General features: G+C 39.3%; 1 protein-coding gene across 5 annotated transcripts in view; it reads left to right on the top strand.

The window, feature by feature from the left end:
* The window catches only part of TMCC1 (transmembrane and coiled-coil domain family 1), an 83,446-nt gene that overhangs the window by 4,308 nt on the left and 62,219 nt on the right, over positions 1-16,919 (top strand). For 3 of the 5 annotated variants that reach the window (XM_062008737.1, XM_062008740.1, XM_062008739.1), the window contains 2 exons: positions 10,322-10,378; positions 13,429-13,673. In XM_062008737.1, the coding sequence (XP_061864721.1) occupies positions 13,470-13,673 (204 nt within the window). In that variant the 5' untranslated portion in view covers positions 10,322-10,378; positions 13,429-13,469. Of the gene's footprint in view, positions 1-10,321; positions 10,379-12,967; positions 13,674-16,919 lie in introns of those variants that run through there. The other 2 variants (XM_062008736.1, XM_062008735.1) reach the window with 1 other exon arrangement.

Here is a 16,919-nt window from a genome sequence, read left to right as displayed (position 1 = left end):
AAAGCATTTTCAATGAAGGCTAGAAAAGAAGCAGGTCTTACTTGCCTTTTCTGTACACAGGTCATAGTGCAGTGGTCTCTTTGCTTACAGAAAGCAGCAGTCTTGTAGGGCAGTCTGCCTGTGATGTACCTGTAGGGCAGTCTGCCTGGAGCAGAACTAGGTGGGCTTTGCTTTGTGGCTATATGGCTGTCCCACCCACATAACAGAAGATGGAGAATCTTTGCTGTTTAAGAAGTGAAGAAATTCACCAGCTTGTGCAGCTGTAGTCTACCTTCTGGCTTTTAGCTGTATTTTCATATTGAATTCTAGACCTGGCATGAGGAAGCCAGCTAACTTCCTCTGTTAGAGGAGACCAGTGTGCACTGATAACATCCATTGACTCTTCTTTCATACCTGGACGTGATTGTCTTCAGCGATGTATGTGTTCATGCTAATACTCCAGGGAAGTGGCAGTCCTGTCAGTTATTTGTGGGTTACACCGAAAGGTAGCCAAACACATCTCTGTCTTCCAGAAGAGGCTGGTTGTTCATTAGTTGTTTTTTTTTTTAAAGGAAAGCTTGTGTGTTGAAAGTGGATACCTGCCTGGTTCAGCATGCCACAGTGCTGTACAGTATGTATTTAGCAGACACGCTGTTCTTGGGAAATTTATTCATGAGCTCCAGTGGTTCAGGCTGAGACAATACTGGAGGGACAGAGATCTAACCTACCTACTTGTCTGGCTTAATAGCCTGATGAGGCTGTTTCTGTAACAGGAGAGCAAAATGGACTGAGTCTGCCATGCTAATGTAAACTGTAATTGGCAGTGAAGTGCTGTGGCTGGGAAGGGGATCCTTGTATGTACTGCAGTTATCCCACCTGTCATTCCCCTACAAGCAGAGCTAGGGGTAAGGGGTGATAGCTTGCTAAATTTCTCTATTACGAGCAGGCACAACCTGGTGCAACAAATTTTAAACATTTCCTAGCCTAACCTGGGCATTTTTACTTGGCTCTGGCAGTATGTTAAAATGGTGTAGGGCAGAAAAGTGGTTTTTGTTTCCTGTCAGCTGATTGCATGAAAATTGGAGAAACACACCAGAGCTTCAGGAGTGGTTTGCTGAGCTGCCCATCACCATCTTAGTGCATGTTTTAGATTCTTGGTGCAGGTTGGTGGGGCTTGAGGGCTGAAGTTACTCTTCATGTGTAAATAGCTTAAAAAGAAGCTCCAGTAATAAGGTATATCAAGGTCATTACTGTAAAAGCATCTTTTAATTGTGACAACACAGTTAATCCTTGTCCTCACATTTTTAAAATTAATTTTGTGTAATTGTAAGCTTCTGTTGAAGTATGCTTTTTATCCAGGAAGTAAAGTCATTCTTCCTCTTTTTTTAAAGGGTTTTGCTGAAATAAAAGGTCAGACTTCAAACTTCCACTGAAAGAGACACAACCTGTAATCCAATTACTTTAGCCAATTTCTCTTTATTTTTATATGTGTGTTTGTGAAGATAACAGTGAGTCAGCTCAGGTCTCTCTGGAGCTACGAAGCTATACCTACTGTGAATTCAGGCCTTGTCTCCTCAGGCAGTCTCTGCTGATGACAAAGTAAAACAATACACTTGCACAGATAATTGCTGTAGGCACTGATAGCTGTGAAACTTCACGGAGGATCTTTACTCCTTCAAACTGACGCTTAACTTTTTTTTGAATGCTTGTATTTTAATAAACTCCACGACCTGTCAGTGACTCACTATTGCTGACCCACCATTTTTATGCAAGATTATTAAGGAAGTGCTAGAATAGCATGGATTTTCTGTTCTCTAGTCATGTTATGTGGGACTCAAAAAGATAATCATGCCTTCAAAAAGGAAAGAACTGTTGCTATCTCTAATATTATTCAGTTGGTTTGAGGGTGGCAGCTTTTAGGCTGAGAACTACTGTGCTCTGCAGATGTCTGAACCTCTGCGAAAGTCCAGCAGCTGTATGTTATTGGTGTAGGAGCTGTAGCCTCTCTCCCTCATTAGAAGACAATCAGCAATCGCTTGTTGAATACTCCTAGTTCAATGTTAGCTTCTTACTAGCTCTGGAAGGTAATGGTAAAGGATTATTGTTGGATGACACCTTTCTTAGTCTGGCAGAGTAGTTTCATTGGTGGGTAAATATAATAGGACTGTTCCAATGCCTAAGCTGGTCTATATAGTTCTCTAATGCTGCAGTTTGTAGTGTGGTTGTAACACGCATGTCTATACGTTAAGCAGTGCTATAAAAAGCTACTTGATTTCAAAGTTCACCATAGAAACTCAGTAACATGTTGCATCCCGAGAAGAGTATTTTTGTCCTGTTAGAAAAAATAAAAGACATTAGTTGGTTGGAGTGATGTTTCTCCATTGGAGTTGTTCCCCAGATAGGGATCTGCTTCTGATGAGATGATGTAAGAAAACCCGTGATTTGCAGACATTCTTGTATTCCAATGTTGGTTGTTTTTGTTAGATATTCATGTTGATTTACTGCCTGAGATGTTTTCTCTCCATACTTTGCACCGGGATTGTGATTGAGTAACCTGAGTCATCTCAAGAGCGGATGCCTGTGGTGTTCAGTGAGGTGGTGCTTTAAAATAGCAGTTGATGTGGCTGTCTCATGGAACTGCATTCTCTGTTCTGTGCCTTTGGTAGTTAATGTCATGATGCACCATCAGGTTCTGTTGATCTTCAAAGTCTGAAGTAGCAATCTAAAAGAAATCTGTAAAAAGTTCTGTAGCAAGGATCATAATGAGTTGCAGCACAATTCATGTATGTCCTTTGGTGGCAGTGGAGAGCAATTGATAGGTATTTGCCAACAATTTGGTGCAAAAAATGGTATTTACTAAAACTGGAACTACCTGAACAAATTTGTTCTTAAGTTGCAAAACAACTTCTTTCATACCAGAAATGCTGGAGAAAGGAACCTATTGTGCAATAAAAGCAAAGATTACTAATCTGCCTTGTGACTTGATGCAATATCGTTGTGAAAAAGATGTGATATTTTTTTCACCCTGATGGGTGAAAGTTCGTTTCTGAGGGCTTTTTAATTGGAGTTATTGGGGTTTTTTTAAAAAAAAATAATTGTTATATAAAAAAGTTCTGTTGTGGCCTTTCAGTACCCATCATGGATCATTCCCCCATAGCAACCTCACAGGCAAAATGAGGAAGTACGGGCTGTAAATGTGGACGCTTGAGGTGGATAAGAAACTGTTCAGCTGGTTTCCCATCCACCTCCACGTGAAGTTCTGGTGTAGGCCAGTCACTAGTGGAGTATCCCTGTTGATACATGGTCCAATATTGTTTGACCTCTTCATCAATGGCCTAGATAATGGGACCAGGTGCACTCTGAACAAGTTTGCTGACAGTACAAGATGAGAAGTTGGAATACCACATGATTGTACCGTCATTCAGAGGTACCTGGATAGGTACCTGGACAGGAACCTCCTGAAGTTCGAGAAAGGGAAATACAAAGTTCTGCTTCTGGGGAGGAATCACCCCGTAGCAAGTGATATGCCTTATATGGGACATATAGCTGTATATGTGCTGGGGGTCCAGCTGGCTGGGAAGCAGGTCTGCAGAAAGTGACATGAGAGTTCTGGTGGATAGCAAAATTGAACAACAGTTGCATCTTCTTAGTGGCAGGTAAACTTCAGCCATATTTCAAACAAATCTTCTTTTTTGTGCTGTTTTGGGTAAAAATTTAATGTGGTGGGTTTTTTTTTAAATGTAGACTCTGCCATGAATGTGGGAGGAAACAGTGATTTTGACTGAGGCTTTAAATGCATGACTACTTGATTCCCATTGACAAGCAAGTTGTCAAGCCAGCTTTCTTTATATCAAATTCACCGAGTTAACTGCTGTCTTGGTGCAGTTGCGTGAGGAGATAGATACTGAAGAGCTAGCACATTTGTGTGTGTGGCTTATTAGCTGTGCTATGTACAGTGTTCTCTCTAATTAGAAGAGGACCTTAGATTTGCATCAGTATTTTCATAACTAATAAATTTTTAGAAATAAAAATGTAGGCCTCTACTCCTTTTAAAAGCCTGCTCAAGACTAGTTGGCTAAAGTTGAACATATCTTGCCTTGCAGTGAAATATTCATTATGTACATGCCAGAAGAGGAGATTAAATGTGGAACAGTGACCGTACTTTAATGTAAGTTTTGATACACCAGAGGTTCTGTATTAGTGCACAAGCAATAAAATTTATTAAGTTCATTACTGTTTTACTAATATACTTTTAAAAAGAGTTGCATATAATTAAAGGCTTCCTGGAGTAGCTCATCTGAAGAAAGATCAGGAAGGACAATTTGTTTCTGAAGAGTGGGGATGAAACTTGGATCATTGGAAGTGGTAGTGCAATATAAGCCATCATTTTGTTAGTGAGTCCTGTGATGAACTTCTGATTGGAATGTGTTTGTCTTACCTGTTTTGTGTCAAATTGTTTTAAGCAATACTGTCACAACGAGCTGTCAGGTTTTGCAGCTTGCAAACAGGTTTTTCTAGTGACAATGTTGTTAAGGCAGTAGAACTTTTCAGGTATTCTCATACCTGAGATGCCTATTGCTTCCAGTCCAAGTTTTATGTCTGTAGGGAGTGGTTAAGGTACACTGTTCAGAGCAAACCTGTTAAAGATCTGGGTTGCTGTATGGGGATGATTATCAGTGTTTTGGATTAGGAGTCTTTTTCCCCTTTTGGGACTGAAAATGGTTTGAGTTAATCTTTGTAAACTGTTCTAAATAAAACTTGTACTTTGTAACTGATCTGATGCTAAATATCAGTGGAAGGCTTTCATGTACCTGGTACTAAGAGCACTCCCATCAATGGGAAAAGCATTGTGATTTTGCTGCTCTGAATGAAAACCTCTTTTGGTCTGTCTTTCAGTCTAAGTAAGTCAACACTTCTGAAAGATCGGAGAACTAATACTGGTTTTGAGTCATCAGGGGGAGTATTTTACTGCTCTTTGCCAGGTTGGTTCTGCTTTCTTGTTTCACAAGTCACTGTAAACGTGATACTTTCCAAAATTTAGGGCTAAAAGCAAGTGTTAAAACTGCATGTAGTGTGGGTTGGTGGTAGATGACATCTTTCCTTACAAGCCTGCTAACGTAACTTGCTTTAACCCTCTTACAACTCCAAACCTGGAATAAAGCTTTCTTTTAGAACTAGAGGTGCCAAGTCTTGCCAGCTTCTGTACTGACATTGTGACAAGGGAGTCTAATAGGAGTGAAAAATGAGCGACAGATCGCCTCTCATTTTTTTTATGACTAGCACACTTAAAAGCCTGTATAATGCCAAAAAAATAACTGTAGTGTAACTTTTTGTCTTTCCTTGAAAGTGGAATGAAAGTACCTGTTTTTCCACTTTGTGGTTACCTTATTCCTTACATTAGAGTCCGCTTTGACACAGTTTACCATTCCCTGATAGACAATGAGGATAAGAGCAGCTTTTGTCTATTCCCCCTTGCCTTTCCTGAAAAGGTTCTGCAAAAATATTTGGCATGGCCTAGTAATGTTGCATTTTTCCAAAGGCTGGAGAATCTGATCTGGATAATGCAAGTGTTAATAGGAAAAGTGGGTAGTAGGAGTGCAGCTGACCACAGAAACATTTGAGATGCTTCAAGGAATTACATCTGTTCCAGTGAAAGATTTCTTTAAAGAGAGGGAAGCTAAATGAAACCGAACTACTTCTTTTCATCTTTGCAGATACAGAATTTGTTCAGTATTTGAAAGTAGGCTTTTAGTGTTGCTGTACTACTCCGAACAGGCTCAATATAAGCTCCTGCCTCTAAAGGAAGTAATTCAGTAGCAGGTTTTAACTACATTGATGAAACTTTTGCATCTGCTGTGGTGAAATTGGAACATAGGGAGGGACCCAGCAATTGCTGCCTGTTTTGGACTCCCCACTTGGGACTGAAGTGTCTGTGTTGTTCTTTTCCCTGCTCAAGTTCTCGATAATCACAGTACAATTGCATATGTCTTTTCTACATGCTGGAATGTAGAGAGTTATCTTATTAAAATGCCACAACTAATATACAGATCTTCATTGTTTGTCTACTCAGGTCTGAGCTCTGGCTTCAAATTGTGAGGATATGCAGACATCTAGTGAAAAATGTCTTGCTGCTAAAGATAAGATTAGCCACTAACTCTTGTAAATCTACTTGTTCCTTATTTACATACACACAGAGCTTTCTTCTTCACTGAATATTCTGAATGTTTGCTTAATACTTCTCCCTTCTTTGCAGAAGGTAGTTTCTCAACTTAAAAAACACAGTATTTGAATTGTAAAAATGAAATCATTTTTACTTTGATGACTCCTTGGTGAAGCTCATAGAATCGATACAAGGTTTTTGATAACACCATTTTGGAGTAATTGTGCCTTATCTCTGTACTGCCTCTCTTCTTTAACCTTATCCCATAGTTAGAACTTGCTCTCTGTTCAGATTATTCCCCTAGTCCTGTTTTCATTCAAAGATGAGTTAATTTTCTTGTTCTTGTGATTCACATCACAGCCCCAGAAAAAGCTCTGTCTACAACAACTAAAATGGTGGGATGTCATGCTGTGGTACCGAAAATGAGTCGTGGGGGCAAAGGAGGCTGGAAATTCTTCAAATTGCTATTTGTGTCATACTACTTGTATTGCAAAAGACCAGTCTTGGATCCCTGCTTGGTCTGTGAGTGGAGATGATTCCTTCAGATGCCCTCCAGTGAAGCACCAAGTTCAGAATATGTAGCTGGCTGGTTTGTAGAACATGTAAATGGGGTTACAGCTTTTTTTCTGTTTAGCAAAAGGCAAAGGTGTTCTTGAGGAAATGCTACAGTTTGTCCTTCCTTTCAATTTTTTTTGAAGAAGAGAGCATAAGGATATGACTTTCTGAAACAAATCACTGAATCAAGTGAAGGTGTCAGCTGTCAATCATCTCTTGGCAAACGGTGTGGTTGTAAATTGCAGCCTCGTGTAACTTCTTCCATAGTTACATGCCTGTGGCAGACCCAATGTAAAACTACTGTTTTTTAATCCCCCTTGCTAAAAAGAAAGACTTGCTAATAGGCAAGTTTCCTCTTATGTCTAGGAAACCAGATGGTTTTTATGAGAAGTCTTTGTATATACTCAGTTCCATAAAATTTGTTCTGTTCTTAAAATACCTGCAGGCTGCATTTTTGTTGTTGTCTCTGAACTTTTAACAACGTTCACAAAAAGATTTCAAGGAATTGTGTATGACGTATACGCTTGTGAATGTTGGCAAATCAGAAGGCTCCAGTTAAATCTTTCTTTAACTTTGATTTAGTTTTCGTGAAGCAGTGCTTTTATTAATTTGTTGGAAAGTAGCCTGTGTGTGGCCTCTCTCATGAAAGGCTGTTTTTAAAGTGGTTTTGGTAGGTTCCAGATGTGGTGCTGTACAGTATGTGTTCATAAGCCAATCAGAAGGTGGCAGCAGTGAGAGATCATATAGGTGTGACTGACCTTACAAGGGTAAATTTTAAGTTTGGTTTTCTGCTCTAGAAGTCTTACATAACCTTAAGGCAGCTTCTCAGCCTTTGTATGTTGGGGAGCTTTTTCATCTGGAAACTAGGGAAGTAACAGAAATTCAATACAGTGTAGGAGCGTTCAAAGCTCTGCTGGATGTGGAACCAGTAACATTGCTCTGCATTCAGACAATTGCAGAATATCAGCTCTAGGTGCAGCAACACATTCTTGAAAGTCTTCTATTAAAATCACAGCTTGCAAGCTATAGAAATATAGCTGACCTGTTTTGCTTTATTTTCATGTTTACAGCATATGCCAAGGCCTGAATGATTATGTACTGGTTCCTCTACTTCATAGCATTGATTCAGACAACAGCATAAATGCTGAGTTACTGGAATGTGCAAAGAGGGATGGAGGTTTTCAGTAGCAATTGGTTGTACTGCAAAACAGTAGAAGCATCTCTGAAAACCAGTCACTCACCTTTTGCCACTGCATTTTCTTAAGGAGCAAGGAAAATCTGTAATCTTTGACATGTATGTCTTTGGTCCTTATACTGTGAACATCTAACTGCAAAAGAACCGTTGGTCACAGCACTCAAGGCGCAGTACTTGTTACAGGACAGCAGTAATTTAGAGGTTGCCTGTGTTTGATATTGAATATGCTTGATTCTGATATGGAGTGTATTCAGAAAGATGTTTATTAAAAACTAATTGGAAGGAGAAAGAGATCTATTGCCTGTTAAGAGAATGTTTGTGTCTGCTTATCTGTGACTTGAGTTCAATTTTCCTCTATGTACAGGATTAATATTTGAGTTTTCAGGACAAAAAAACCGTTTTCATTAATTTTGTCGGTCAGCGGTATTAAATATATAGTTACAGGAGGGAACTGTTTCAACAGGAGGTAGATCTGAGAAGAGACTGATGTTGAAAAATCACTGTCTAATATGTCTGTGAACGTGCCACTCTTGAACAGCACAAGCATGTGAACTATTAATGGATGCAGTGGCAGAAATAGAGAATACATTTTGGTGTGCCAAAGCATAAAATCTGCTGACAAACCCTTTGAAATGACCATTCATTCCTTGAAAATGGGGAAGGCACGGGAAAAGGTGACTGACTCTCTCCCTCTGCTCCAGAGAAGTGGACAGTTCTTCGTAAATGGAATACTGTCAGTGTCAGGGTTGTGACTAGCAGGGGGAACTTCCTAGCCCCATAGCCCTCACTTAATTTCTGTACTTCACTAGAATGCTAGGAAATATTTTCTTGGGTGAATTTTTTTTTTTTGAGGAGGAATTATATCTTAAGCTATATGTATCCTTTCCATTAGAAATAGTATTGTTTTATGGCCTTTTTTTTCCCTTGTATTCTGCCATCTTATTTCTTGCAAGTCTTTTTCTTCTATTCTTGCCCCAGTTTTCCACTCTGACTTCCTAAAAATTGTTCTCTTACAATAGTGAAATATACCGGTCTCTTCAGGTATTGGGTAGTCATGCCACTATCCAGTTGCTTTTTGGTTTGAATAATTTACTCTATTACTGCTGTCTTCCTCAAGTAGAATGTCTGTGAGATTCTGTTAGTAGCACCTTATATGTTAACAATACTTCATACACTGTGCCTAATTCTCCGCTCATTACATTTCTACAATCATATTTCTTCTGTGTCAAGATCATCTTAAAAAATGAGTATGTTCATTTTTTTCCTAAGTTCTTCGTATTTGCTGTCATCACTTTCTTCATATTCTAGCATTCCACTTAGGTAGTTCTGATTAACATTCCTTTATCTCTGCTGTCATCTTGGAGGTGGAAATCTGGGGTGTAATAAATAGCCAAAATGGCCCAGTTGTGCAGAGTCTTGTAGTACTTCTTGTGAGCGCTATCCCTGTTCTCAAGAGCTTGCTGAGTAATCACCTTTGGAAAACCTGGGTAATTGAGCTATGTTTCAGAGTACTATGTGAGACTGACTAGACAAATGAGGTTATTGTGTCTGCCCTCAGCCCTCTCTTCTTGCCTTCTGTTGCATTCTTCTAGCAAGCATCTGGCCTTACCTTGGACTTGTCACAGAAATGGGAAACGCAACATCAAAATGCCCTTGAAACACTCTGTTCCTTCCTTTAGGAAAGGAGAGCAAAGCCAGGATGGTATCCTAGGGCACTGCATGTTTTGCCTAGTCTGGACTCAGACCTTTGACGCCTTCACACTTGTTCTCTGAGAAGGCTGTGATTGGATCCATGACTGTGTCTCTGCACAGATGTGTCCAGTGTGAGGTGTTCTGCTGTTATCAAGGGGTGCTGCACAGGGATTATATTGTTGAAGTGGACAGAGGTTGGTTTTGGTGGCCTCCTGGAAGAGGTTGCTGTTATACACAGTAGCAGTTGGGCCAAAGGGACAGAGGCTTCCCTGTGAACTGAAAGGTGCTTGTGTTTGGCAGTGTTCACAATTCTCGCATCCTGTTCAGTGAAGTGCAGATAAACAAGAGCAAGCTGTTTGACCTATGCCCAGAACGTTTTAATGACCTAAGAAAAGAAGATAAAATCTGTGCAGACCAGTCTGTCCTTGCAGGCTGGAGCACTGGAATCTACTTGTGCCTTGAGTGCATACTGGTGGCGGTAAACTCCAAGAGAAAATGTTCCTTCACGAGAACTTCTTGATTAACTCTGAAAAATTCAGTTTTAGCTTCAATTGTATTTGTATCTCTTCAGTTATTTGGAAGTGTTTAAAATAGCCCAGCTTCCAGAGGCATTTGCATTTCAATGAAAATAAATACATTTTTTTAAAAATAGAAGTTGGAACCATGCTCACTTTGTTGTTTGTGTACATCTTTTTTTCCCATTTCCAAGAACTGCACCTCATACCTGATTTCTTTTGCAGTTTTGTTCAGTGGAGGGACTGCTGTATGTCAGCCATGCTAAAGGGCAAGTGATGGAGGCAAGTACTAGTTTATATATTCATAGTTTTCTAATATTGTTTTTGCCAGTTTCTCCATTTGAACTGTTTTGTTTCCTGGTGCTGCTGTGAAATAATTGCACAAATGAAGACTATATTGGCATGTTCTGGGATGTAATAATGTTATAATGTCTGCTCAGTGTGACTGAATATGGAATTGTGAATTTTGTCCCTGTTGTATTCTTATATAAATAAGAAATTTATGTATTTGAATCTCATGCTATAAAGTTCTCCATTTCCTCTCTCAAACAGAATATAAAGATTGTAATAAGAGGGGAAAAAAACAAGCACAAAACTTGAATCCTAATGCAAATAAATGTGCTAATTAATTCTGCTGATTCATAGTTCTTCACACGTATGAGTAGTTTTTCCTTCAAGAGTAGCTACTAGGATAAATAAGTAGTTTTAAGGATCTTCATATCAGATACACAATTTGACAAACTCACTTCAGGCTCACAACAGACTGTTGTATCAAGATACAAATAGGCAGATGGCCACAAAGCTCCCTCATAGGGAGGATAGTAGTAATTTGTTTGCAAGCTAACCGTAGGCTGACTTGTTGGTTAGACTAGTTCTAGTTAGACTGAAGTGCTGTTCTTTAAGATCAGCAGTATTACCAGTGGTAGCTTGGATAGAAAGCATGCAAGAGATCAAAGGGATGCTGATTAGAGAATATGTTGGGCATCTTTGATATGAACTACAGTTTTTCAGTGAGTCCTGACTGAAAAAAATGACTACTGAGGGAATTAGCTAAAATGAAAACAGCAGTTATGAGTCAACTATCAGGTTTGTATTTTATATGCAAAATAATTTGGGGATTCTTTGTTTTTTAGTCAGTGAGGTTTGTTTACTAAGCCATTTGGTCTGGTGAATGAAAAGAAAAATCCAGTTTTGGTTTTTGTTAAAGTTGAAATTGAGTGGAGACTCACAGGTCAACTTTCTGGAAAACCTGTTACATGAGAAAAAAAGAAATACTAAGAAAAAGTTAAATCAAAAGTTAAAGCATAACACTAGTCATAAAGGCACTTGAAGTCATTTAAGAAAGTGTTAATTATGTAAAAATAAATGGTTAGTTGCACTTTTTAAGTCTGCCACACAATTTCTGCATGAATATGAGTAAACATGTTTCTCTGGGATCCAGCTTATTACTTTGCATTTAATGTTTTATCGATTAAACTCGCCAATTTATTATTTAGACCTAATGCTTATAACTTGTTGAAAGTAGAGATAAAATTCTGTATGATTCCAGTGTTTTGCTTTCTGTAACTACTGAATTTCATCTTGCCTCCAGCTGATAGCAATGACATTTGAAAAAATGAGAGCATGAGGCAGCTCTTGTGATGTTTTTGGAAGCCAACTCCAAAAGCATTTTGGAATATCTGTTTAACTCATTGTGTCAGGTTTCAAATGCACAAATTTGAGAGTGCTCTAATTGTAACCTCAACGTGTTGCGTTTCTGCAGCTGTTCTAAGATAAAAATGCTCCAAACATACATTGCTTCTCAAATAAAATGTTTAGGTTTTTTTTTTTTAAAGCATAGGCTACTTTCTGCCAAGATTGAGGTAGACCTCTGTGATCTGGTTTCTGTATTTATAGAAGCCTAATCAAAGCTTTCTCCTGCAAGAAAACAATCATTAGCTTCCAAGCATGTGATCTCATGGTGCTGATGTGAAACTTCCAGATACTGTGTCCTTCCTTCCTTCCTCATTCCTTTGCTGTACTTCTCCAATAGTCTGTTGCTATATAAGCAGTCAGATGCAGTGTCATATAACCAACTCCTGCCTGAGCCCAGCTGATAGGTGAGGTTAAGCCCTCTCAGAAAAGCCATGTGTTTCCTCTCAGCTGGAGACTGAGCTAAACATATGTGATGCTGTTCCCTTTCAGATTGGTTTCTTAATCTACTTTTTAAAAGACATTTTTGTTTCCTCTGAGAATTACAGACAAGACTGTGCCAATTGCAGTCATTTCACTGGGCTGTTCTTACTTGAAGATACACTTCCACATGTAGTTTCCAGTGCCATCAGCGGATGTTGGCAGTAATAAGCCACTTCTTACTATTTGGAAATGCATAACTGGTCTGGAAGTGTTCTATTTACTTGCATATATTAAATACCGTCAAGTTGGGCATTCTACAGGAAAATCAGGCAGGCAGAGCAGACATTACATTTGAAGCACAAAGTATCAGGTCTTTGTCAAGGCACAAAATTAATTCTGCTAAAGAGACTAACATGCTCTTTACAGGTTTAACCTCATGTTCTGTAAGTTGTTTATTGTTATGGACTTAATAAACAAAAACCCACTGGCTTCTCCTCTCTTTATACAGCTTTTTTACCTTTCTTGCATTCCCGTACCCTTTGTGCTGGGCTTCTTTCCTTAGATGATGAATGACTTGTCTCATACTAGCATTGGCTTCTGCATACAGCCTAGGTGCAACTAATACCACATGGAGGGTTGCTTGGGAAACTGATATGTTTTGTTTTGTTAATGGCATGCTTTGCAAATTGAATTTTTTTTAACCCACTACTTTCTGCATGAATGTATAATAATGACTCTTTTGTTTAACATTAGATAAGCATGAGATCACCGTGGCACAGCTGCATGTGTAGTCACTCTTGAAGCAATTGCACACCTAATTGGCTGGCAATCTTGGTGGTTTTTCAAACACAAGCCTTTTAAAGACAGGGGACAAATCTATGTATGAATAGTCAAATAAACCTGTTGGGTGTCATCAATGGAGCCCTCTGGCACTGAACAGTTGTGTGACGACCCTGATCCTGGAGGCAAATCCCAAGATCAAGAGACCAAAAAACAACATGAAACAGAGCAAAAATTATCCAAAATAACCCATAATGCTTTGGAGAACATTAATGTGATTGGGCAAGGCTTGAAGCACCTTTTCCAGCATCAGCGCAGAAGGTCATCAGTTTCCCCGCATGATGTTCAGCAAGCTCAGGCTGAGCTGGAGCCTGACATGGATTTGGAAAGCCAAAGCATCTGTGCTGAAATTGATGGTGTCTCCACCCACCCCACAGCTCTGAACCGGGTGCTTCAGCAGATCAGAGTGCCACCTAAAATGAAGAGAGGGACGAGCCTGCACAGCAGGCGGGGCAAAGCAGATGCCCTGAAAGGAAGTCCACAGATCAACAGGAGGTCTGCTCAAGAAACTCAATCAGGTCGGCCCAGATCGTCATCTACTACAGATGCTCCCACAAACTTGTCCATGATGGAGATTGCTTCTTCTGTCTATGTAGGTGGAGAGGAGGCCACAGCAGCAGCAGTAAGTTACTCGGATTTACCTTGGGTCATTGTCATCTCCTTATATTCTTTTAAGCCTTTTGAATCTTGTTTTTGAAAGCAAGTTTCTTTCAGCACACACTCATGCTACTATATTCAAAAGCTTCTTCAGCTGTGATGCAGAGAGCTTAAAAAATGCAAGCATTAGTCATTTTCTCACATGGCAGGTGGCTTATTTTATATGTATTTGATCAGTGAAGTGAGAGCTGCTTTTGAAACACATTGGGTTGGTTGGATGGCATACCACAGTCAAACAAGGAGTGCCGGGAAGAGCAGCGGACAGAGTAATCCTCCTTAGCCAGCTACTAGGTAGTTCCTGCAACAAAACTTTGCATTTACATAGCTGTCTTTTTTTTCTTGTCCTCTTGTTTTATGTGTATTTTGTAAAAGTGAGGAATTGCAGTTTCAGTGAATGGTGCTGTGGATGTTTAGGCTGTTGAGAGGCTCTGGGAACACTGGCTGCAGCTTTAGACTGAACTGCAATGCCAGGTTGACTGAATCTGATTTAGATCAGCCTGGCTACTGTGCTGATACAGAATCACTGCTGTCTCTCTTAGTTTGTCTAACCTGTGTGGAAAAAAAGAGTTCATTGAAGTGACAGTCTGTTCTGTGACATGTTCTTGCAAAGCTATGCATATTGGTTTGTTGATGATCTAAAAAAATAGTGTTCTTACCATCTCTCGTCTTTCCCAGATTTAATTTGAAACACTCTTCAAAAAAAAAAAAAGTTTCTGATGGAACTTTAGCTGTAACCTGTATTTTCCTAAAATTCTTTGCAGTCTTATTCATTGGAGGACAAGCCCTTTGGTAAAGACAAGGGACACTGTGAAGCTGATTTCTGATTTGTATGCTCTTAGTTAAAGAGGGCCTGGCCATGACTTTTGGACTGAGGGAGGCAATCCTGCCATTGTTTGCTGTTAAAAAAACCACAGTCCTGAAGCTTGTGTGGATTTCTTTTTCTGTTATGAAAATTTGTTCTCTTACATTAGAGTTGCTTTGATGTTGATTAGATGACTATGGATTGGGGAGGAATAAGATCCCCTCAGTCACGCAGCAAGATTCTTCTCTGGTCTTACACATTGTCCCTTGGAAAACCAGAGTCAGCAGGATTTCAAATTGCTCAGAAAAAGGTGTTTTTTTTAGTTACAGGTATTTTTATTTAAAATTGTTCACATGGATGAAAGAAGCCAAAGGACCATCTAACAAGAATTCAGGTGTTATGACAAATCTAGAACTCAGTATCTAGTACCTGTTTTCTTGCAAAGAACACTTTTTACTTAAAGAAGTATTTTGTAGCTACTTGTGAAATTTACCCTTCTTTTGACTGCTGTGAGTTTCAGTATTATTCTTCCATGTTTTCTTTGGTGAACAAAGACTTAAAATAAGAGCCAATGTGTAGTGCATTGTCACTGCTGCTTACAAAGGCAATAGAGCTACCTTGTTCCTCTGTTGATAGAATTTCAAAAAGGCTTTTTTACCAAGCAAATAAAAGCATAATAAAATCTCTTCTGTATTTACAGCACAAGTTTCTGAGGAACAGAGTTAAATCTGGGGCAGCTTATCAAGGGGTGGGATAGTCCCTTTCAGGTAAATGTCCAGAACTGTGGTACTATTTTAACTTGTAAATAGGTTGATGTTGTAGATCTTAACTCAGGTTTGTATGGTTCTCCGAAGTAATGACTACTGGATTCTGTGTGGTGCTGAGATTCTCTTCTCCCGATGAGTATTAAGGACATTGAGTACTTTGTGGAATAAGGAGGAGTAAATTCTTAATAATCCTCTGCGCACAAAATATTTTTAGTTCATAGTATTGTTCCTGTTCTCAGTTCTCTCATTTTGCTGTTGAAATAGAAGGGCAAAATGTTATCCCGAAACCACAGATTGGATTTGTTCTAATGCTTCATTTACATACATTTGCATGTATAATAATCCTGCTGCATCTTGTCAGGCTATGTATAGAACTCGAGAAATGAGATTGTCATAGTATGGAAAATAATGTAATAATTGAAGTATTTCCAAGATACTTCACTTGGCCTTGTATTTCAAGTAGTCTAAATATAAGATTTTTACATAAATGTTTTTCTTGTGGAGGCTGCCCTGTGAGCTGAGAAACCAGGACTAGGGAGTGATTGAGCCTGCCTGGGTCTTCATTTGGCTTACTGTACTTCCAGAGCTTTTTGTGGTGTAATGAGTTATATGTGAAGACATGGGCAAACAGAACAATATTCAAGTTCCAGAGACAGAAAAGTAGTAGTACTTTGGTGAGAAATTGTGTCCACGTGAACTCTTATCAATGTCACGAAGGTAAGGACAATGCCCAGACTTTGCATTGCATTGCAAACAGTGCCTCTGAAGTTAGTTCTGGTGACGGTTACCTGAGGGCTGTTTGCCTTCATAAAGAGACGAGGATTTCTGAATGATGTCTCTGCTGACAGGAAAGTGTCTGAGAGTGTTCAATCAGCAATAAAGGTACTGAAGTCTTACCATAATTTTAGTAGAAATAAAAATGCTTCAGGTGTTTTCAGGCAATAACTTTGCCTTCGGTTCTGAGTGGCCACTGTGCAGAAGGTGCAGTATGATGACTGGAGTAGACCTTTCTGGACAGGGGAGGCTTGGTGCATCTCTTTCATGTGCCTCCTTGCCTCTCCATCTGTGGTGAGTTGTTAAATCCTCCTGTTTGACTTTTGAAGCATCATTAGCATGCTACTTCCAGCTCATTTACTTTAGGTGATGAGCAATGTGCAGAGCAGAACTGTGGCAAAAAGCCTGTAGGAGATCAAAACCATAACAATGGGATACGGGAGGAACAAAGTTAGGATTACCTCAAAGAAACATTGTGTTAAATGTTCAAAACTATACAATGGAAAAATGGAAGAAGTCTTGCTTTCTTAAATGGAAAGAAGAGTAAAAGGCCTATTCACTTCTGCTAGAAGTACTAGGATTTGTATAGACTGCCACACTGGAATAATTAAGCCTTTTGATGTTGTTAGTTTATGTAAAAAGTACAAAATGAATATTACTGAAACCATTACAAATGTGCAACACCTTGGGCTTTTTAACAATGAGGTCCTTACATAGTTTGCTGTCATCTGGGCTTACCAAACATTGATCTAACACGTTGCTCTAACAGTTTGTTTATTTAGTGAATTGCTTTGGAACATTTGGTGAAAGCCCTTGGCTGACACCTTCTGGTATCATGAAGAAAGGCCAACCGGAATGAATTTAGTAT

This window comes from Colius striatus, chromosome 15 (assembly GCF_028858725.1).
Source record: "Colius striatus isolate bColStr4 chromosome 15, bColStr4.1.hap1, whole genome shotgun sequence".
Lineage (NCBI taxonomy): Eukaryota > Metazoa > Chordata > Aves > Coliiformes > Coliidae > Colius > Colius striatus.
This window is presented reverse-complemented; position numbering and strand designations above follow the sequence as displayed.